Genomic DNA, 23,583 nt, shown 5'->3' with positions numbered 1-23,583 from the left:
TCAAGGGTAAACGCTCCATTACCGCGAGGGAAAGGAGCCGAGATATTTCATTCCAGATGACATCTGCATTAATTTGAAAGTCTTTTCCAATTAGCTTTCTAATTATATGAGTCTTGATCCCCTCCTTTTACCCCCCAAGCATAATGTTAAAGGAGAGTCATCCAAAATAATGGATGAGGAAATGAATTGTAGCTGAGAAGCAGTCTCGGGGGAACCAGGACCAGGGAAAGGGGTTTCCTCATTTGGTGCACCCCTACAGCCTCAATGTGCTCTTTGTACATAAAGATCTTGTCAAAGTTTATGGGAAAAAAGAGTGAAACAGACCAGAATAAAATTAGGTAGGTTGATGAAACTGGAAAACACGTATGGATTTGTGTATCAGGTTTTGTGTCTTCTTTTTCCTGCTGATTGATGGGGTACTAAGGTCAACACTGCTCTGAAGAGAAACCCCAATTGCTTTCCTACTATTCCATTTCAGATACCTAAACCTTTAAGTCAAATGACCAGTACAATCATTTTCTATGCCTAAATCAGAACACTTTCTTCTTGGAAAAAAAAATTGTATTGAGAGAGTTATTCTAAAATTCTCTGTTCTACAAAGTCATCTCATTTATTCACAGGTTAAGTTAGCAGAAGCAAACACCCATCCTCCCCCACTGGCACCCATGGGAGCTGGTACCCAGGAGACACTGGAAACTCCTGCTTCTTCTCCCGTCCTCCATGGCCTCATCACGACAAATCAAGTCACATGATAAATAGGAACTTTCTCATACAGCTCACGAGCCACCCTCGTGAGCCAGATAAAGGCTTTTCGGGGTATATCTATTGTTTAAAAGTTTAACAAAATCTTCCTGGAGTCAGGGAGATTTGATTAAACTGACATTCTTTGTGCAGTACAAGAAATATTTTGGACACGGAAGATCCTATTGTTATTGTTATTATTATTATTTTTTTTACTTCCAGTGAGACCTGGTCAGTTTATTCACTACAAGTGAACAGTTCCTAGTCCTCTTGCTGACATGGAAGGACGAGTTTGCCCCGCCCACGTTTGCCTTAGAAATACCCAGTCTTTGCGAACAAATAAATGCCAGTTACTCTACAAGCACGACAAAGGACTCGTCAAAGTAACTGAGGCTGTGAGGCACTGATACCCGGGGGCTTACCATTCTGCCTTTTGCTCCTTTGGGCCCGGTTTCTCCTGGCACACCTGGGTCCCCAATTTCACCCTAACAAATACAGAAAAATAAAATGAAGGGGATAAAAATCAAAGAGCGACAGCTCCGTGCGTGCTGTACACAGGATGCGTTCCAGGTGTGTCTTTGTCCTTGATTGTGCTTAAGGGTCTGCCCGGGCCCTGCTCCTCCTCACAGCTCCCACCTCTGCATGCTGCACCCACATTGTCTCGGCCGCCGGCTCTGCGGCCCTAGCACCACCTGAGTCCTCATGTTCGCGAGGGTATGAACTTGCCCTTTACTTTCTTGCCTGACCCTATCAGAGCACTTGGCATTTAGGGAGCTGGGGGATGGTTCCAACACATGGCACAGCCTGAAGGCGGAGGACGTCATTGCTAATGACGTGGGAAGGGGATGGAAACAAAGTGGGTAAACTGAGCCAGGGGAAATTGGATCCTGCAGTTTTCTGAGTATTTTACTTTCCTTTGATCAAAGAAGAAAATATACAATCGAGGGGGGCGGGGGAGAGGGAGGGGGAGGGGAGAGAGAGAAGTGTACATTTGAGGAGAAACATAAGGATGATGTTTTCTTCTACTAATTCAGAAACAAGACATGAAATTAAAAAAAAAAACAAAACTTTCTTGGGCCCTCCCTGGTGGCACAACAGGTTAAAGCACAGCACTGCAAAGCTGTCCAAAGCCACTGCAACTCAAGTTTGATCCCAGCCAGGAAAGTGACCCACATGGCACAGCAGACCTCTTCTGTCACCTGCTGCTCCCCTCAGTAGGATATTTCAGCCCACCTGCCAGTTCTGCTCGCCGCTCTGTTTCTGGTGGGTCCTCTCACCCCCCAACCTCTGACCTGTACCTGTACCACAGTTCTTGTATGTATAAGTAAATAAATCTTAAAAAAAAAAACAAAACACCCCAACCCCTTTCTTTCCTCCTCCCCCGCCTCTGAAGGTGTCTTTGTGTTAATTTGCAATTAGCTACCCTGCAACTGTCCTGTAGTACATTTTGTAGCCCCGGGCATCACTGCTTGACCTCAAGTAGGCATGAGTAAAGGGTACCTTAGGTCCACCTTCTCCAGGAAATCCTTCTTGCCCCTGTAATTGGCAGGAGAGAAAATTAATATATGCACCTAGCACCAAGGTAGGTTTATGTCAATTTTAATTTACCTCCTGCCTTATTCATTTAGGCATCTCTGAGCCAAGAAAGAACTAAAGCAACTCAAAGTGAAATTGTATAGCGGCATTTGAGAAACACACTAAGTTCTAAATGAAACTATTTACTAGTTTTCAAAAAATGAAAATCAAGAGAAGTGGACAAATGCATACAGCCGAGGCTTTTAAAACCAGTTCTTCTGCGGCAGGCATTAACAGGATAAGCAATTTGGACAGATGTCCCAGAAATGGTTATGTTAAAACAGAGTCCAGTGGAAAATTCGGGAAGTCTAGTGTCCACGTTTCAGCATTTATTTTGATTCCCTTTTACTTTCCCGTGGTTAAAGAGGCATGGTGATTTCCACCTGGTAAAGAAGTATTTCATTTAAAATATGTTGTCTCATTACTAAAAGTCACATCTCCTCTAATAAATATGAAACAAAAGAAAAACCCTCTACTTCTCATTGCCCTGAACTAGCCACCAGAAAAAAATCTGTCACACTTTCTGTTAGCTTTTTAAAATGCATTTTACCACAACTGGGATTTATTATTTCTTTTCATAACTATAAACATCACATACACGAATTTTAATCTTTTATGCAGTTAGCTTGTTTTTTCAGAGAAATTTTACCTCCCCCCCCTTTTTTTTAAAGACAGCTTCTAGCATTATCTACATTGGACAATTTCACTTGGGTTATCCCGACCCTTTAAAAGGGTTCGAACTTCAAGAAAAGTCTGTTTGTCTGGATTGTACCACATTCCTGACAGATGATCGGCAAATGAACGATAAAAACGTATCTCTAAATGCTGTTCCCTCTTAAGTGTGACAAGCGAACATCCCCTGCCAGCACACGTCTTACCTTCGCTCCTTTACTCCCGACGGCCCCATAACCCAGGCTGCCGTCATCACCCTGCAAGCAAAGCAATTCCTTACAAACGCCCCAGGCTTATTCCCAAGAAAACAAGACAGCAGCCCTCCGGTTTGAAGAAACGTGGAGGTGGATCACCCTCAGTGGCAGGCCACTGACATGGGGAGAGTGGACCGAAGGCCACTTGCTGTAACAGACTCTGCACTGCCCCTCGGTCTCACCTGAGAAAGAGGGAGCAATGATTATCCTCATGGTGTCACTAGGAGGTTAAATGACAAAGGTCCAGGCATACAGTAATCTTAGTGAAAGGAAGCAGCAGTCTTTTCTCTTCTGGTTAATACTTGTGTTTTAATTCCTTAGTTCTGATCCGTTTTCAGTTTGCTGGATAAGTATAAGACTTCCTCATCGCCTGGACCCCCCCTGGAAGACCTTACTGAGAATTTCTGAGATTGTGGCAAGGCTAGGCTGGGTTTTGGATGAATATTTTCTGGTGGCAGGAGGCTGGAAGAAGGCTATGGTGATGTTAAAGACCAGCACGTCTGTCTGGCGTCATGAGCATGCTGGCCGGACAGTTGGTACCTAGAAAGTTGCTGCATAGGAGAATCTGGCTAAGGAAGGGCCCCAAGATGAGGATGTGATCCCTCCACTGCTGGAAAGTTCGATGGGGATGGTTACTTTAAGGCTCTCTTCAGAGACCCACACTGGATGTCCACTGAACTAAAAAGCGGGCAAGGCTCCAAAGTAGTGATAAAACACAAACCGGCAAGCCTCGAAGGCCAGGAAGGCCGACGGCTCCTTTTCCTCCCAGGTCTCCAGGTTCACCCTGGCAAACAGAACAAAGGAAGGTGTCTTCATTAGGCTTTTTGGGAATAGGAATGAGAACTGATGACATGGAGACAATAGTTTTACTGTGATCATATGTATCACACACAGTGACACTGGACTGTGAGTCTGTGACCAGACCAGGTGGAAGGTGGAACAGCAGTACCAGGGGTGGGGACGGACCCTGGCCATGGTTCCAGGGTCTCCCCACTGATAAGAAGCCCCAGCGCAAGCTGCCATTGTAATTGCTCCCTTGGAAACAGGTAACCATGCGCCCCTTCACCTCCCTGGTTAAGAGTTACAAGAAAATCCACAGAATTGTCTTCAGGATGACCCTGGCAAATCTGGAGGCGGCTGCAGAGACAGCTCACTTATACATCAAGTTTAAGGGTGCACATCTGGGTCAAGGTAACCTGGTGGCGCAACAGGTTAAAGTGCAGCACATGAAGCCAGCCACAGCCATGGCAGCGTGAGTTCAGTCCCCGGGCAGAGAGCTGACCCACAGGGCTCAGCAGACCTCTCCTGTCTCCCTGCTGCTCCCCTCAGCAGTGTGTTTTAGTAGCTCCACCTGTTGTGCTCCCCACCCTGTCTCTGGTGAATCCCCTCACTCCCTGAACCCCCCACACTTCTGGCCTGTACCCCAGTCCTGTATGCATAAATAAACAAGTCTTAAATAAAAAAAGATATCCAAGCAGCATGACATTCCTGGCTGTAGTTTCATACAATGGAACATCTACTGTGGGTTTGAAAACAATCTCAGTAAGACGTTGAAGAAAGTCCAACTACTTGTAACAATAACACAGGCTTATAAAAGGTTAACTTATTTCATGAAACAAACCACTTTTAAGTTTTCAATAGCATTTGGTCTAGAGAAACATAGTGGCAACAGTGGAGAGTGCCTCCCTTCCCTGGCACTTTGCTCTGTGCCGAACCTCAGCTCGTGACCCCGCCAGGTGCACCTGTCCCACCCAGGGAAGCCATATTCAGCCCCTCTTTATTCAGACTTCCTTGGCCTTCCGTGTTGCCAAGGATCCCATCTGTCACGTCTCTTTAAGCTTCTCTAGACCATGACAATTTAGCAGATTTTCCTGTTCTTGATGACCTTGGCAGTTCTTAGGTATTTGGTAGAAGGCCTTTCAGTTGGAGTTTGCCTGAGATTTTCCTCCTGATTATTATACTAGGTTGCATGGGCTTAGAACAAGAAAGACCAGAGGAGACACACCATTCCCATCACCTCATATCAAGAGAACCCACTCTATGTGACTAGTTGTCACTGATGTCAGCCCTGGTCAGCTGGCTGAGGGAATGATGTCAAGTTCCTCCACTGGCCAGTGACTCCTGCTATCCAGATATACTCTGTTATGAAGTGTGGGGAAGTTATGCAGCCTGTGCTTAAGGAAGTTATGCAGCCTGTGCTTAAGGGAGGGGAGTGGCTAATTCACTTTTAAGGCTAAAAGGTAGCAGGTTAAGAGAGAAGTATGTCACAGAATGCCAGGGAGGAAACAGAACAAAGTTCCCAGGAAGGAAAGGAGTCACCGCCTTTAGGCCCGTCTTCCAGAGCAGTGAGTCTCAACAATGCGCTCTGGGGCCGCCTCCTGACCACTGCTTGGGGTCCCCATGGACAAGGAAAATTCCTCTCCTTACTGGTATCTATCTCTGGTAGTGCAGTCAAAAAAATGCCTTTTAAATGAGCCTTTGGGCTGATCTGCACGCTGGAATCTGAGCACAGCTGCGCATGGGCAGGGCAAGAGGTGAGCCATGCGGCCATCTGGGGACTAGGGCAGGGGGAGAGGTGAGCCACAGAGCCATCTGGGGACAAGCATCTGGCTGCTGGTAGAACCAGGCGCTACCAGGTGCTGAGCCCAGGACCGAGAGCCCAGTTCTCAAATCCCTGGGAACCAGGGATGTTCTTGTGCTTTAAGAGTCTTCACTCCTGAAGCTTCCAACCTCCCCACCTGGCTTTCCCACCCATGATTTCCTTTGCTCTACTTTTATCTGTGTCCCCAAGCCCCCTGCCTCTTATTTCCTATGTCCACTCAAGGTCTGTGTCCTCTAGGACACCCCTTTTCCCAGCCTGGAAATACTTCTATTGACCCTCTGCTTGAGCCTCCTCTTCAGTCCTCACTGTTTTGAGTCAGAGAATATATTGTCTTGAGAATATATTCCTAATGTATGAGGCTGATTCTCTGGCCTGTTTATCGTCCTTCAAGCCAGACCATTTTTCTATTAACATCTATTTACTTACTCTGTACCAGGTACTGTTCTTGGCACTAGGGTTACAACAGTGAGCAAAACAAAGATTCTGTTCTCCGAAAGCAGAGGAGGATATGATGGAGGGAAGAGGGAAGAAGAAAGGGAAGGAGAGAAAGATGTAGAGAGAGTTGGGGGGAGAAAGGAAAGCGTGCCCCAGCCTCACCTCACTCCCTGGGTCCCTCAGCTCAGATGGGGCGCAGCCCCCAGTGAGCCTGGTGAGCTGGCGTCCCTGACTGCACACACCCAGATCTTCGAAGGCTGCTGGCTCTCTAGGCATCCAGCCAGGGTACAGGGCAACGAGAGGCACTCCCCTGTGTTGAGAGGACTCTGGCAGTCACAGTTCCCTTGAGGACAAACCCGCAGCTTTGGTGGGTATGAAGAATGTCACCTACTTTATTTCCTTGGCTCCCCAAATGGCCTTGACTCCCCGCCCCTCCTTCTGGTCCTGGAGGCCCCTGAAAGAAAACAAGAATTGAAAATCTAGCAGAACATAAAGCATCTTCCCTTTAAGCATTTTTGTTTCTTCTAAGAGGAAAATGAGGCACAGATGGGGAAAAGAGTTATGGTTCAATTGACTCCTGCGCTGGAAAAAAGTATCACAGCTGTCAAGTAAAGACCAGTAAATAAAAGAAAATTAATAAAGTAATTCATGCCAGATGCTGCATAAATGACTGAGTTCCTTGTAAGTCTTCTCTTCCAAAGAAATTCTAGGTTCTCACCATTTCGTTCTTAGGAGCGGATGTGGTTAAAAGTCAAACACTGAAGGCCCTCCCTGGTGGCGCAGCAGGTTAAAGCACAGCATTAAGAAGCTTAAGCCACTTCAGCATGAGTTCTATCCCCGCCTGCCCTGGAGGTGGCCCACATGGCGTAGCAGACCTCTCCTGACCCACCCGCTGCTCCCCTCAGCAGTGTACTTTGTCGATCTGCCTGTTCTGCTCCCCACTCTGTCTCTGGTGAACTCTCTCACCCTCTGCATCTCTGGCCTGTACCCCAGTTCTGTATGAATAAATAAATCTTAAAAAAAAAAAAGTCAAACACTGAAAAGGCATTTGAAATGGCATCTGCCTTGACCTATATTACTATTATATTATTGCTGATTCCTTGCTTGATTGAAAATGATTTTTTTTAAGATAACCTTATCTGTATTAGCAAGCAATACGATTTATATAGTAGAAAGTTCGAGGAACTTTACTACAAATAATTAACATTCCGGTGGTCTAAGACAAGTGTTCCCAACTCCTTTCTACTGCTAAGTTAGAAAAGTAAAAATAAGTGAATTCCTAGTTACCAGTAGGAACTAAAACTGTCAACAGAGTAAATCTAACAAGGAAGGTATGAGACCTATGTCAAGAAAGCCACAAGCTCCTATTAAAGAATGTAACGAAACTTAAAACAGACAGATAAGCATACTCTGTGTCTAATTTGGAAAAGTCTATTTGATATAACAGAAGTCTCTCCAACATTTCCAGAAAGCAGGTTTTATTGGAACAGCTTTAGAAAGTTAAAAGAAACAAAAAGCAATTCAGAGACAGCACAACTATCTTCCTCTGGTATAGACACTCGAAACCAGATTTTTCCTTGGGGAAATCCAAATACGACAACTAAAATCTTTTTTGGTGAAACTGTTTAAAGTACTTGTAAACAATCCCAATACCCATGGACTGAAGTCATTTTCAGAATTTTTTTATGCCATGGTTACTATGATTTAAAAATAAATAAAGCAAATCTATATAATAAACATGACACTTAGCATATTAGTTTTGCTCGGTAGAAGAGACATGACATTCATCTTTTCATCTTTTAAACATAAAGTTGCTCATAAGATGTCTACTAGGAAGGACTGTTGTTGAACAATGACTGGTTACCAAGGGAGATAACAATCATCTTTCTATACTCTCCATCTCCCCAACCCTCTCCCTTTTCCAACTTAAAGTCTCAGTTTCTCCTGTCCCCATTGCTCTCCACCCACCCCCACGCCCTTCTAACGTCCAGCTCCAGTGTGCTGGCTTTTTAAGGGTAAATTTAACTATCATTCACATAAAGGTAAACATAACCTCCATGTTCAGCGGCTCCTACTGCTACGTTTCTGTCTCTACCTTATTTCAGTTTGGTCCTGTGTCCCGTGAAACACCACGAGAGCCAGGCTCACCCCCACGGCTCTCAGCCATCAAGTCTTGCCCTTTATTTGTCTTAAATCTCCACCTGTCCCAGGGCTTCATCCTCTTACCTTATTTTTTTCATCCTATATCCTCATCCTCTACAAAATGATGCCTAAAGCTGCATCTCCAGTCTGAACCACTCACCTCACACCTAATCCATGTATTAAAATGCCTCCTGAGTACCCCACAGGAATTGAAAGTGATTCCAAGACAATCACACTTATAGAGACAAGGTTCTGAGCCCCGTATTTTTTTAAATTAAGGAATGGTGGCACCCTCAAGTCTCCCTGAGGTCCAAGCCAGGAACCTGAGACTCACCCAGCCGCTGTTCTGTAGCTTCCCTCTGCAATCTACCTCCAGCCCCAGATGTCCTCTCCTTGCAGACCCCCACCCTGCCATCACTACTGCCGCCTTTGGCGCCTTCCACACCCGCCCCCGCCCCCCCCCCCCGAACTCTGGCCTCACTGAGTCTGGCTTGACTCTCTAAACCACTCCCTACCCTTTTCTCCTTTTGATCAAAAATGCCAGGCTGTTATTGCCACTTTGTGTGAAATCTGGGATTCTGAGTGTCTTTGAGAATAAAGTTGAAGACCTGCTTAATCTGCTTGGCAGGCAATGCACATTGTTGCGCTGTTATCGGGCCCTTTCTCGGATTAAAGACTGGCACTCTTTACAATGCTCCTGTTAAACGAGGTAATGTCGATGCATGTGGCAGTAATGGGAGCTATTGATCTAGTGCTTACTATACTTCTGGCACTATTCTGAGCAGCTACGTGCCTGAGTCATTTTAAATTTTTAAAATTTTTTAATTTCAGTATCATTGGTTAAAGTAGTGGTTAGAATTCTGGAATATCCCTTCAGGTGTAGTTACTGTAGCACACCCACTACCAGAGCCCATACGGAAAGCAGTTTGGAGTTTCCTCAAAGCACTGAAATGGATCTGCCATATGACCTAGTAATTCCATTCCTAGGTATCTATGCAAAGAATACAAAAACATGATTTTGAAAGAAAATTTGCATTTCCGTGTTCACTGCAGCACTGTTTACAATAGCCAAGCTAAGGGAACAAACTTAATGGATTCAAACAGCTGAGAAAAATAGGTGTGTACAGGCCCTCCCTGGTGGTAAAACAGGTTAGGACGCAGCACTGTAAGCCAGCTGCAGCTGCTTCAGTGTGAGTTCGATCCCCAGCCCAGGTGACCCACATGCACAGCAGACCTCTCCTGCCTCACCCACTGCTCCCCTCAGCAGTGTTCTTCATTGACCTGCCTGTTCTGTTCCCCATTCTGTCTCTGGTGAATCCTCTCACTGCTCCTGCACCGCTGGCCTGTACCCCAGTTTTGTATGAATGAAATCTTAAAAAAAGAATAGATGTGTTGAGCAGGGATCTACTCATTATGGCGGAGAAAATTTGAGGTGCAGAATGGTTAACTACCCAAGGCCACATAGCTAGGAAGTCACAAGTGGCAACCCTGGTCCAGATTCTAGGCCCTCAATCACTAGGCTATGCTTTACAAAGATGATAACAACAATCCTACACTGTATCACAAATCAGCACAGGTGGTACACAAAACTAATGATTATTTTACTAAAAACATACACAAACCTTCAGCATTTAAAAAGTAAGTCCAAATTAAAAAATAAATAAAAATAAAAAGCAAGTCCAGCTTAAATTGGACTTATTTTGTGTCTAATTTTCTATTTTTTTCCAGACACAGGCTACATTAGAGTAGGATCTTAGGGTGAGCCAAAGAAGAAGGGAGATAGGTATAAAAGAGGAAGCCATTTCTGTCTAAAGTCTTCCTTTTTTCCTAAGAATGGGCTATATTTCCTTTATATTCTAGCCAAACACTGGGTCAGACTGCACAGCTGGTTCATGCAGAACACATCAACTGCATAAATTAATAAGCTTCAGGATACTAACAGCAGACATCACAATTGCCTATCCGAACAAAAACTTTACACCCTGCAATCAGCAAATACTTGTCATTCCACACCAGTGGCTGATCCCTCTGAGTGTTAATAGGAAGTTTCTATGGCAGTGGATTTAGAGTGAGCAAAGAGTAACATTCTCCCGAATGTCCTGCCATGCCTGTCTCTGGTTTTCCTTTGGAAATGACAACCTTGAGGTCTCATTCATCATGTCCCGAACACAGGAAATTCTACATGTCTTTGAAACAGCATATTCACTGTGTTGACAGGATAGCGCAAGCAAGCAAAGAAAGAAAACCGCTTTCCAGCTAGATAACCACAGAACGAGGCTGGAGAGGGGAGCATTTTGGCAATGCCAGGCGGCTGAATGATTTATGGCCATAACCAAGCCTGCCAAGGTCACAGTAAGGGGACTCACTCGCAGATGAAGACTGCAGGGAAAAGCCACTTGGGTACAGTTTCGTATTCTAGAGGAAGAGAATTACTGAGCTCCTTGGACTTCCACCCACCTATAGCTCAATATTTTATATAAACAGATGAGCTAATCATCTGATATGTGTTTCCCTTGGCATTTACTTTTTTTTTTTTCTCAATTTCTGGTGCCAGCGAGTATTTAATGATTCAAGAATGTGAATGCAAAATAGTTATTTTTCATTAATTTAGTTCTATCATGAAATTTTATCATTTTCATGCTTTTTGAAGGAACACATTCATCAAAATTGGGAACAAATATCCTCAGGAACAGTAATTAATGTGCTTTAAAACACTGTCAAGAGATACAGGTTTATGCAAATAACTTCTTAGCTATTTTGATGAAAAACACATTCACTTACAGGCTGGACCACTGCCCAGGTTAACTAATGGACAGGAAGAAGTAGAGCCCTTCACCCTGTGTGAGCTGAGGACGCAAGTCCCAACTGAGTCTCATTCACTCATTTACTAATTTCATTTGTTCATTGACTAATTGCTTCATTATGCACACATGTGTTGTGCATGAGTGATCTGAGCTGCATGAGTGATCTGAGCTGCGAATACAGTACAGGAAGTTGTCACTTAACACAGGGAGCTCCGACTTCAAGTGAGAGGAAGCCAGTTTTAACATAAATATTGGATACAAATTACGAGTTAAGTCCCTACTGCATATCTCTTGTCTCAAAAACATCACCAAGCTTCTTAATAAAGATGCAAAACACATGTAATATCAAGCAATCATTTGTATTCATTCACTCACTCATTCATCCAACCACTCATCCATTCATCCATCCACCCATCCACCCAACTATCCAACCACCCATCCACCCAACTACCCATCCACGCATCCATCCAACCATCCATCCTCCAGCCAGCTTATTCCAGTTGTGGGTCGCAGGTGGCTGAACGTAGCCCAGCAGTTTGGGGCCAAGGTGGTAACCAACCCCAGACAGGATGTCCTTCCACTGTAGGACATGCACAATTGTCTCCCCTACTGGAGCAATGGAGACACTCAATGACCCTCACATGCACATTTTTGTGATGTGAAAGGAAATGCAGGAACCCGGTGAAAACCCACACAGATGTGGAGAGACACATGTCAACTCCACACAGTGCCCAGACTGGAGATCTATTTTTTTTCCTCATCAAAATGATAAGTAAACAACACTGAACAAAATGACGTTATTTGAGAGTCTGCTGTACAGAAAAACTAAGTCCTAACCCTCATGAAGTTTACAACCTAGAAGGGAAGACAGATAGTTAAGTGAATAAAAATATACTCTGATAGCACTAGGCAGAGTGGAGCGTGTAGGTCCTTGCTACTCAAAGTGTGGTCCTGGGACCAGCAACACTGTGATCACTTGGAGCTGGATGAGCATATTGGAATCACCTGGGGAGATTTTTTTAAAGTTTCTGATACCTTGGTCTCCACTCCAGAAATTCTCATCTAAGTGGTCTGGAGAGGGTCTCAGGTGTTTTACTGTTGGCCCAGGAGTTTCTCCTGTGGGGATAGGTTGATGGCGTCCAGTGTAAGCTGTGTGCTTGATGCGAAGCCCATGGAGGGTTGAGAGGAGCATGGGTGGGTCTCACAGAGGGGGAATTACCAGCTTCACAGCCATGGCTGTGCTGCCGTTTGCTCCACCTCGGTGCTGCCAGACACCAGCCCGCTCTTGCAGGGGACCTCACAGTCAACGCACAGAGTGCCAGAGGCAAACATAATATACTTCACAGCTTCCCACGCGGAAAGCAACTTCACCCGCAGGGAAGAAACCACCAAGACAACCACCTGGAAGCCAAGGTCAAAGCGAGGGACAGTCACTTTCTCCTGTTACATACCTGGGGACCTTTACTTCCCAAACCTCCTTTTTCTCCTTTGATACCAGCCTCTCCTCGTAGACCCTAAATACATAGGATTAAAGCATTATTTTCTCCCTAAAAGAGAACATTTGGATATAAACATTATAAATGGAAATGCTGCATTAGGGACAAGGACCAAACCTGGAAAGACGCCCTCACACATGCTCCTGAGTTCTGGAGTGGCGGAGTCCCCTGTGTGGGGACTTGCTGGTCTAAGCTGAAGTTCAGGCAGCCAGGCTTTTGCTGCCAACGTCGAGAAATAATGAACAGGCGAACTGTTCAGTACTGCTTTATAATTACTCTAGTGCTCTCTGCACTCCAAATACATGCCTTTCTTAGTTCAAGAGTAATCCTGAGTTGCTAAAAATCTGATATATTTAAGTGGATTTTCTATCCATCAACCACACCGAAGTGGGGTCAGGCACAAGATATGGCACACAGTAAAATGGACTTAGGGTATTGTTCTGGACTATTACATTGTCTGTTCATTCATTGTACAGAGATCTTGTGATGTGTATGTTTGTTTTTTTTTTTTTTAATCTCTCTTTAAATTAGGTCATGAGGAAAGACAGTCTATAAAATGGAAGAAGGGATGTTGCTATATTACTGGTTTAGCATGAACGAAAGTAAAGCCAGGCCAACCAGTTCTCCTGAAATGCTTCTCCCTCCCCTCCTTTCCAACCCCAAAAGAGTGGCAAATATCCTTCACTTGGAAATAGAAAAAGTGACCTTTCGCCAGCAAGTGAAAGGAAAGGAATCAACCAAGAAAGAGACAGAGGCCCATAGGGCAGGGTCTTCGCTGGTCTGAATCTTGGTACAAGGTGTGCAAACTTTCTCTTCTGAAGTCAAAGGAGACTTGCCCAACTTCCATGCACTGAAATACCAACATACAAGAATCACTCTAATTTTTTTTTTAACTCTATGGATTCGAACTTTGAAAACCATGGCTGATTCTGTGGTTGCCAGGCAGCAGAATTATTTCTCAGGTTTTCAGAACAAAAAGTTTGGGGAGGGAAAAAAAATCTGTGTTCTGACTTCCTGAAGACTATCTTTCCAGCATTTTCTAAGACTTCCCTTTCCCATCCTGTTGCTATTTTATGCACACACGGCCTTTTCTGGCACACGTTTCCTTTCCCCTCGTGTGACCAGTGTATAGAGCCAACCGTGGCTTATTCCTGAGAAAGGAAAAACTGCTTGAGTCAGTTCCCTGGAGAAGGGAGCTGGAGCTCCCGGGCTGCACGCTGCACCTCAGGTCACAGTGTGAGAACCACAGCTGTGGTGGAGCAATCCTTTCCTAGAACAGAGCCAACAGGCTGCATTGTGGGCATCCAGATGTGTAACACCAAGCCTGTACTATGCGAAACTGACCCATATTTCCTCTTTCAGGGCTCCCTATTTCTCTTGCTCAAGGTCTTTCCAGAAAGCTGAGGCCACTGTGAACCCATAACACCCATCACAGAGGGATAACTGCTTAGTTCTCCTTCTCTTTTCCACTGTTGATGAGACAGAGAGGAGTAATGCTGTAGGACCCTGTAAAGAGTTAACACATCTGCAAGGCTCGAGTGCAGGGGTTCTATCAAGATTTCAGGTTTCTCTTTATGTTTTTACACCCTTGTTATGCTTGATATTTACCTGAGGGCCCTTAAATCCCAGCGAGCCTTCAAAACCTTCTGGGCCTGGGATGCCTGGCTCCCCCTGTGATGAGAGAGAATCAACCTGTAACACCGTTTCCTGAGAATTTAGTCTTCTTTATCTATAAGACTATAAAGTTTTTTTCAGTCACAATGGCAGTATGGGATCTCTGCAAATGTGACACATTTTAAAAAATGCAAAGGAAATAAAATCTTCTACAATTTTATCAAGCAGAAATAGCCACAGCTAATGCATTATTGTATCTGCATTCTCACAAACTTTTACTAAAATAATATTTATATACAACTTGGACACTTGGTCTGAAAAACAATTTGCTTCCTACTTTCTTTAAACCTCTCCTGGCATCTTAAAATATTATACTCAAATAGATTAATTATCTAGGGATCAAGAGCCGAGTGTTCTCTTCATACTGTCCTTGAACTCTGCTGCAGATACTAATTCCACAAAAGAGTGAGAATGAATTGAGAAAATTTCATTTTGACAACTTTAAGATAGTAATCATTTATGTTTCAGTTGTTACACTACGTGGATATGATTAAATAGCCCTCATTGATACCTTGCCCTAGAAATCAGGAGTAGAAAATTTCTTAATACCACTTCTCTCGATTTCATTTATTTCTGACTTTGTTGAAGTCTCACCTTAGAGTGTGTGTTTGGGGTAATGTCTGAGTGTTTATCTACCTGACAGTGTCTATTCTACATTCATTCTAGTTTAGCTAGATATAAAATTCTAGGTTATCTGTTACTTTGCCTTTATAACACAAAATATTAGCTGGTTTTATAGCCTTTATTACTGTTGAACAGTTGCAATCAATTTGTCATTCCTTTCATGGGTAAAACTGTTTTTTCTGGTAATGTTCCTTTAACATTCTGGAATTTCACCATGATGTAATCAAGAATGGATTATTTATGCTCACTACATTTTCAATATATTTCCCCAATTTTGTGTCACTGTAAGTGACAACTGCCCCTTCATAAATATTGCAGGCTTATGAAATATCAACAACGTGAACAAATGGGACATGTTAACATACTTAGTCAACATTTTGAATAAGACATTTGAAATATCCCAGTTGTATTCAAGTTTTACCATACTCTCTTAAGTGTAGTCTGTGCAAATTTTATGGCTTTAGAGTTAACTGAACAAAAATCAAAAATGTTACCCACTAAGTTATTAGAGTTTCTACCTTAAACCCAAATTTAATAATTACTGAGACAAGTAGTTATCCCTGGCCATTAATTTTTAAAGTACTGATTAAAGTGCTCAAATTTTCATTTTCTTTCAAGATTTGAGTTCTTAAAATTGTAGCCCAAAATGTTTTCTAATATTCTATTACACAGCCAATATCATAAAGAAGCAAACAAACTCTAGACTTGGAAGAGATTTGACTCCAGCCATAGACTGGGCAGGGATTACATGCCATTTGGCATTAACAATAAATCACTGTACCTGTGGGCCTGGTAGTCCTCGTCGGCCATGAACTGCCTAAAATAGGAGTAAAAAAGGCAGGTTATTATTAACTCCGGAAAAAAGCTTTTCATATTTTATTTAAATTAGTAATGAACCTTCCGGGGCTGACATTAAAAAACAAGTTTCTACATATTGCTTAAAACATTTAATTATCCACTGCACCAAGAAAGCAAAATGTTCTCAAAATGTTCTGAATTTCTATCCTATGGCAATAGGTAATTAAAATCAAAGGCAATTAAAATCTGTGGATCCTTATGAGACCAGACTGTGGACAATAGCTAATGGTCCACTGAATAGTTGTTTTAGCTATTTTCAAGCTCCAAAGTGGACTTATTTAAGTATCTTTCATTTTTCCATGAAAGATATAAATCAGGAGTGATGTGGCCAAAATGCAGGACTCTAGAGGAAAAACAGAGAATTAACTTCGCGAACTTTTTTACAGATTAAATTAGCAGTGTAAAGAGAGCCAGACTATTTTGTTTCCCTACCCTCAAAGCCAAATATGATTATAAAAAAAAAAAAAATCAAATGAACTAATCATCCTAAGTACTCAAAAATCACTCACTTAGTTCTAAAATATCCAATTAAAAGCATATCACCTAGTAGATTTTCCTACTATTTTCATATGTGACATTAGGATCTGGGTACAGTGCAGATGAACATTTCCTAAATTTAGAAATTAAGAAACAAAGACGTCTTGCTGTTTAACTTAGGCTGTCTCAGTCAGGTTATAGTAAGACTGATGTCTAGCATTTGCAAAATTCAATAAATAGCAAATAAATATCAGCATTTTCTTGAATGGAAAGGTAAGATAACCAGGCCTCTGCCAGAATTGTCAACGTTAAACCCAGCTAATCATATTTCAGTCAAAATGCATTGCTCTAGGAGGCAGCTGTATGTTTGGGGAAGCGATCAGAAGCCTATCTCTTTAAAATCCTGGTGAGTCATCTCGATAATCTGAATCTTCTCTATCAGCAGGAGGAAAGAAGCTCTTTCCAGTGCTTCAGCACAATTATCCTGATTCTATTCACTTTAGAAAAATATCTACCAAAGATTTATTACCTATAAAGCCTACTGGATGGGAACCACAGGAGCATGAAGAGGACACAACCATATGCACATGCACAGTACCTGGTCTCAGGTGACTCTTGCTCTTTTGATTCATGGGGAACAGATAAATATTAAAAATATCTACAAGGCAGTGTCTGGCCAGAACAAAGAAAGGGAAAGACAGAGTTCACATCCAGTAGAGCAAATCAAGAAAATCTTTCTGAGAGAAACAAGACCCCAGCCAGAGTACTCAGTCCTCTGGTCCCACAGAGGCTGACTTCCTGGTGGCTGACCAGTGCCCAATTTCCTAGTTGGCTAAAGACTGACTTGGGACAGGGTCCCCGGGGCCAAAGCAGTATGTTAACAGTGACATCACGGTAAAATGGCATCTTCGTGGCAAGCTCGTACTGAGCCACTGTCCCAGCACACTTCCAGCTGCCCTAAGCAGTGTCAAGAGAGGGGCGAAGCATAACTAACAAGCCTCTGGACTGAACAGGACGGAGGGCTGTGCTCAGCTGGAGGCATTGATTCTCATTAGCCATGGCACAGGAGTCTCTTCTAATTCAGAAAGAGCCAATCCACTTCCTACTCTTCCCGCTCTAGTCACTGCAGCTTTCTGAGTCTCCTCACTCTCCACCAACACAAGCCACTGCAGACTGGCAGAGCACTAACAGCAGCTTGTTACCAACTCCCCTACCCCAGGCCCAGCAACTCTACAACACGAGTCCCCACTGCGAGAGGAGAGCTAAGCCCCATCCTCTCCCCGGGACACTTGGCACTGCCTAGAGAACATTGTTATAGTCACAAGTCAAGGATGCTACTGGAACCTGGTGGGTAGAAGCCACAGTGATACCTGACACAATGCACAAGACAGCCAAGTTGACAAAAAAAATCACTCTGCCCAAATATTAATAGTAGGTTGAGACACATGCTCTACAGCCTGATCCTTATTTCCTTGAGAGCAAGGTTTATGTCTTATTTGAGTTTGTAACTCCAGTAGTTAGGGGAGCTCTGGTACATTGTAGGTGCTCAAAAATGTTTGCCCAATGAATCGAGACCAAATCTGCTGCCACTTTCCTGCCTTCCACACCCTTCCACCAGCCAGTCTCCAGTCACTCATTAGTTCAGGAGATTCTTGTTGCACTGAGGAATCCCTAACGCTCTTCATTATTCAGTTTTTCAGCGAGTGAGATTTTTCTTCTTTCCAAAAGGATAATTACCTTACTCCTATTAGAAAAATGACACGTTGACTTTGAAATCTCCAAATGCAGAAAATACACAGAATAAAGATGCCGAAACATCCCGGATCCTTCATGTAGAAATAACTATCATGAGCATTTGGTAGTCATGGTATCTTTTTTGCATGTTTGCAAACTGAATTCTAAATAGTGGTACTTTTAATTAAGATAGGATCACACTGTTCTAAAATTATATTTAATTTTACTACAATTTAATAAATAAAACTCAAAAGAATTAGAAGTCTCAGTATTTCTTGGCAGCATTTCTTGACAAGAGATTATCTACTATTAAGAGAGAAAAAATTATGAAAAAATATAGGGGGTTCAGGTACATTTGTAGTAAGTGCTCTAGCTTGAGGATATTTTGACAATGATTCAACAATGAAAGATGAAGACATAACCTTTTGTACTTTTCCCACTATCACACAACTTTCAGATTGTCAAATGTAGAACATTTACATTTTTTTCCCAGTGACCTATGGCTTAGTCTAATTTTGACACAGCGATTCAAATTGACCATCATAAAATTTTATAGAAGGAGTCTAGGGGTCCATACTGCCTAAGCTTTGATTGTGTTGACTAGTCATATATTTAGAGGACAGCTTGGGAGGGTATAAACTACTCGTAACTCTGTAGTCATTCTTTGAATGATGAGAGAGGGCTGTAGACCAAGTTCCCTATCTTTTCTGTTAAGAAATGCTCAGACTTTATATACACTCTGTATATAGAGTCACTTAGACATGGCTTCAGGTTGATATTCTTGTACCATTTCCCCCCAGAGAACATGCTTTTTCTGTATCTTTGAATCTTTGTTTCAAGATGTTACCTTCTTTTTCTGATGATGTCTTGTATTTGTTCTGTTCATGCTAATAGCACAAGCTGCACACTGGCTGGTTCCCCACTGTCTGTACCCCACCTCTACAGTGCACTGGCTGGCTGCATCCTCAGGTGTCTTCATTTATTTCTGATTCTTTTGTTTCCCCCCTTCTGGTGCGCTCCCAGCACTGTCAGTTTGCAGTTTTCGCTATGTTGTCAGTCCTTCAGACACTTCTTTAAAAAGACAGTCATGTTGTCTAATTTGCTTTTGAGACTGGAGAATTTTTGCCAGAGTTGTTCTGCTTTTTCCTTGAATAACTGCTCTACGAACGGGGGTTTGTCTGCCCTTTGCTTGTGTAGTTTTCTGCTCCTCTTGCAATTTCTTATGTTTTGGTCCTGATAACTCATCTGATTAATAATAAAAATGAATACTATTTCTGCTTATTAATCACCGTTGAAAGGAGCCACCCATTTCTGTATAACTAACTGCAGGAGGTGTTATAGCCGTAGTTGGTCAATAGCTCTGGTAGAGAACCTGACTCAAACATCTTAGCAAGTAAATTCTTTCCTTTATCTTACAGTTCCTTCTCTCTGCAACTTTTGGTACTTCAGAGACTGTGGAATTCACACAAAATCCCAAAAGTCACAATTTCTGAAGTAGAGTGCTAGCTGGAGACAAAAAAAAAAAAGGAATTTTCTTCATTTCTTGCCATTATGTCTCCTCTGCCCAATAGCGTTTCTACTGGAACGTTCCTTTTCTTCTCACAACCTACAGAGCCTCTGGATTTGGCTCACGATGTTTTGTGGGGGACCTACTCCTGGAGGACTCTGAGTACTGCTTGAGGTCTCAAGTGGCAACTGGCAGCTCTCCCCCACCTTGCTTCGCCCAAATCAGGATCCAGATTCAACAAGAGTTGGCCAAAACTTGTTGTCATTTGTAGTCTAATATTGCGATTTTTTTTAAGTTCATCTGTTTTTAATTTCTTGTGTTGATTTTGGTGACTTTAAGAAAAAAAAAAACACCTTGACTTGGCTGTGTTTAGACAGAAGTTGTCCTTTTATCCCTGAATGACACAGCTGAACCCATAACCCAAGATAGGGGTCATTATTTCTCAGAAGCTGTGTGACTTAAGCGATGCATGGTGACATGGCGCCGGCTTCCGAAGAGACCACAGGCTCTATAAAGCAACAAAAGCACATCTCCCATGCCAGGATTTTTTGGATGATATTCTTTAAGTTCAAAATATTTTCCTGGGGTATGTAAGTTGGCTACACCCTTTCAGAAAGTGAAATGAATAGCAAGTACATTTCTTTATCTTTAGCTGCATTCAAATGGCAATAGCAATGCTTTTCCCCAGCAATCAAACTGCACATTTTATGTGTAATTTCTGTCAATATTTCCACTTTATCTGCTCTGGAAAGAAGACTATGTTTTAAAATAAAAATATTTTCTTGATGAAGTATAACAGCTGGGTCTATGAACTTCTAATGCCCAGAAAATACAATGCAGAATAAACACAATATATTAAGCTAGTTTTTTTTTTATGCTCAACTTTAAAATACTTTTTTGGGGGGGATGGGAAGCTGGAGAAGATGGATAATGAAGTAAGGAATGGGAAAAAATGTTGCCAAATGAGAAAAGACTGGTCTAATTTAGAACCTAGTCTAAGTACTGAAGTATATTTTATTAAAATCACCTCTTTTGATTAGATAAAGATTTTTTCTCACAGTTTCTGCATTTCCAAGAAGTCAACACAGTGCATTTTTTAAAAAGTCCTCCTCGAGAAAAAATAAAAATACTCCCAAGTTTCCATAAGCAAAGACAAGAGACCTAATTTTATTCTTAGATATTTTTATGCCTATGGAATTATCTTAAAAGTGAATACAAATAAAAACCAGTATATGGCATTTGCTAAGCATTGGACTCTCTGGGCAGAAATTCATAGACCCAACAGTTATCCTCCACCAAGAAAGTATTTCTGCATCTTAAAACATATTCTTCTTTGCAAAGCAGAGCACACATAAGTAACAGGAGAGGCCTTACACCAGAACTGACTTTACCAAGTAGTTTAACGCCAAGCAGAGGAATGGATTTCTGGATTTCGAATGACATCCCTGGCCCTCAGCCGCTGGCCAGTGGATCACACCTGACCACTCTTCCTCTGTGTGGCTGCTCTCTCCTCTCTGCCCAGCCCTCCCTCCTGATCCTCTTTCCAGCCGGTACCTTCTTCAGTCCTTGGTCAGCTCTCTTCCCAGCGATGACCCCGGCCAGTCTCCCCCAGGGAATGAGCCAGTGAACCATCCCTCTTCCTCCCCACCATCAACCATTTCCATCACCGACGGGCTGGCAGAAAGGAGCTTACTGTCTTTCTTCTGGAGCCTGGAGTTCCAGGGGGGCCTGGCCAGCCTCTTCTACCCTGTTGAATGAAGAGACAGATGGGACAGTGATTACCCCGCACTGACACATTTCCTCTTCACTCTCAGCTCGTGTGCTGCAGGGAGGTGTGTGGGCACACAACAACAGGAGTGGCACCTCCCTCTGCAAGGAGGCATTAGCTCCACTGTCATAAATCGCAGGTCTACATGGTGATGGGGGTGACAGAGCAGAGTGCTAGCGACAAGCCTTCAGCTGCTTCACTGCTGTCCAGCTTGTGTTTGAGGTGCAAGTCACAGGCGTTTCAAGTCAAGCCATCCCACTGTATCACCACAGAAGGGCTCACAGCTCAGGCATGGCTACGTATGGTTTGGAATTCCACCTGTGTCTAAACCAGTGCACTAACAGCCTCATGCAAATAAGATGTCCTAATGTTCATAAGTATCCCCGAGAGAGGAAAGGAGAGAATTATGAGCCTCGAGTGGGGCACTCACCCCTTGGTGGCAAATGACAAAGCCTATTTAATGTTTACTTTCTACAAGTAGAAAGTTCTTTCTACTTGGAGCAGACTTCTCCTCTAGGGAGAGTCACCAAGGGATCTTCCCCATCAAAAAGACCCAGAAATTCATTTCCGAGGTAAGTTTATTTTTTTTCAGTTGTAAATTTTTTTGTTATTATTTTTTTAAATAAATAGTAGAATAGTTTATTTTTACATCATTTTGTGCAATTTTCCATCTCATTTGCAATCTCCGTGGGCTTCCCATCACCAAATCACCCGTGTGCCATCACCATAGTCCAGTGCATTTCCCTCCCCTCACTGTTGTTGATCCCATTCCCCACTCCACCCCCATAAACTGGCTCTGCTATATAGCTGTTCATTATTATTGTTATTTTCTTGCCCAGGTAAATTTGTAAGTCCTGAAAATCAAGATCATCGAACTATGACTTGTGAGAGTGCATGAGATTAATTGCTTTGAGTTAAAGTTCTACTCTTTATCGCATACTGGTGTGGATATGGGATTCTGGGAAGATCAATAGCTCTTTTTTTTTTTCCTGTCAGCTAGTCCTACATTTTAAGTTAAGAGTTTTGATGTCACCATTCAAAAGTGAAGACTTTAAGAGTATAGCTTATTGAAACTAATTACCCTAAATTCAGAAGATGACAACTATTTCTTGAATCATAAAGTAGTAGCCAGGAGGAACAACAACAACAAAAAATCCTTTGTTCCCCCAAATAGCTTTTCTGTATCAAGTATATATGCACTTAGATTCCAAATTCTCTCTGTGCATTTCATCTTCTGTCACTGAGTACTTGCATCTCATGGTATCTCATCATCATTTTACACGTTTACTCTCAAGCGCCCGCATAATTACTTGTCTTCCATGTTCTCCTTTCAAGCCCTTGGGTCCTTCGATGTGACTGTCAAATCCAGGAACTCCCTAAAAGAAAAGAGAAAAATGAATCTATATTGAACATTTCTCCTCAGAAGCATAACTCATAGATGATACACGAATTACCCTGCCACAAGAAAACTGGGCAGTGGAATCCATCCCACTTGAAAGCAGAAACAGGTGAACATTATAAATGGTTTACATGTGTTTTCTTTTCCTCCTGTAATATGTATTGTACAAGAGTGGAGATCTGAGGTGAGAGTGTCCGGGAAAAGCAAGAACGCATGACAGAAAGGCCTGGCCCAGGGAAACAAGGTGACGTGAGCTGTGCTTGTAACAGCACGTACCTGGGCCCACAGATGCCCTTCTTGCTCCCCACTTGCCCTAAGCTTTTTCTTGGTGCCCAGGCAAGTTTAAACTTGAGGGATGGGGGATTTTACTCTCATCTGCCCTTGGGAAGCAGAAGTTTGTAAAGGATTCCTCCAAGTTTTATGTGTATTTGGAGCAGTTCTGAGGGTGGAATCTGCTACACTGCCTCTTTTTTTTTTTTTTTAAGATTTATTTATTTATGCATACAGAACTGGGGTACAGGCCAGAGGAGCAGAAGCAGTGAGAGGATTCATCAAAGGCAGACTGGGGAGCAGAACAGGCAGGTTGATGAAATACACTGCTGAGGGGAGCAGTGGGTAGGTCAGGAGAGGTCTGCCAGACCATGTGGGTCACCTCGGGTGGGGGGTCAAACTCGTGGTGCAGCGGCTGTGGTGAGCTTTATGGCGTGTGCTTTAACTGGCTGTGCCACCAGGGAGAGTCCCACACTTCTGGTTACTTCCCACCCCCATATGCTCACTCGTATTTTCTGGTTTCCAGAAAATCCTGAACTCTTTGAGTTTCC

General features: G+C 42.9%; 1 protein-coding gene across 1 annotated transcript in view; it reads right to left on the bottom strand.

Annotated features, from left to right (window-relative positions):
• The window catches only part of COL6A6 (collagen, type VI, alpha 6), a 79,915-nt gene that overhangs the window by 22,604 nt on the left and 33,728 nt on the right, over positions 1–23,583 (bottom strand). The window contains exons 18-27 of the mRNA XM_004692190.2: positions 22,674–22,739; positions 21,289–21,342; positions 15,801–15,836; positions 14,330–14,392; positions 12,677–12,739; positions 6,671–6,733; positions 3,964–4,026; positions 3,195–3,245; positions 2,242–2,277; positions 1,164–1,226 (exon numbers count right to left, since the gene is read on the bottom strand). Of these exons, the coding sequence (XP_004692247.2) occupies positions 1,164–1,226; positions 2,242–2,277; positions 3,195–3,245; positions 3,964–4,026; positions 6,671–6,733; positions 12,677–12,739; positions 14,330–14,392; positions 15,801–15,836; positions 21,289–21,342; positions 22,674–22,739 (558 nt within the window). The remainder of the gene's footprint in view (positions 1–1,163; positions 1,227–2,241; positions 2,278–3,194; positions 3,246–3,963; positions 4,027–6,670; positions 6,734–12,676; positions 12,740–14,329; positions 14,393–15,800; positions 15,837–21,288; positions 21,343–22,673; positions 22,740–23,583) is intronic.

Source organism: Condylura cristata, unplaced genomic scaffold (assembly GCF_000260355.1).
Source record: "Condylura cristata isolate star-nosed mole 26May11 unplaced genomic scaffold, ConCri1.0 scaffold00033, whole genome shotgun sequence".
Lineage (NCBI taxonomy): Eukaryota > Metazoa > Chordata > Mammalia > Eulipotyphla > Talpidae > Condylura > Condylura cristata.
The sequence above is the reverse complement of the archived record's forward strand: the minus strand, read 5'-3'. Positions and strand labels throughout refer to the sequence as shown.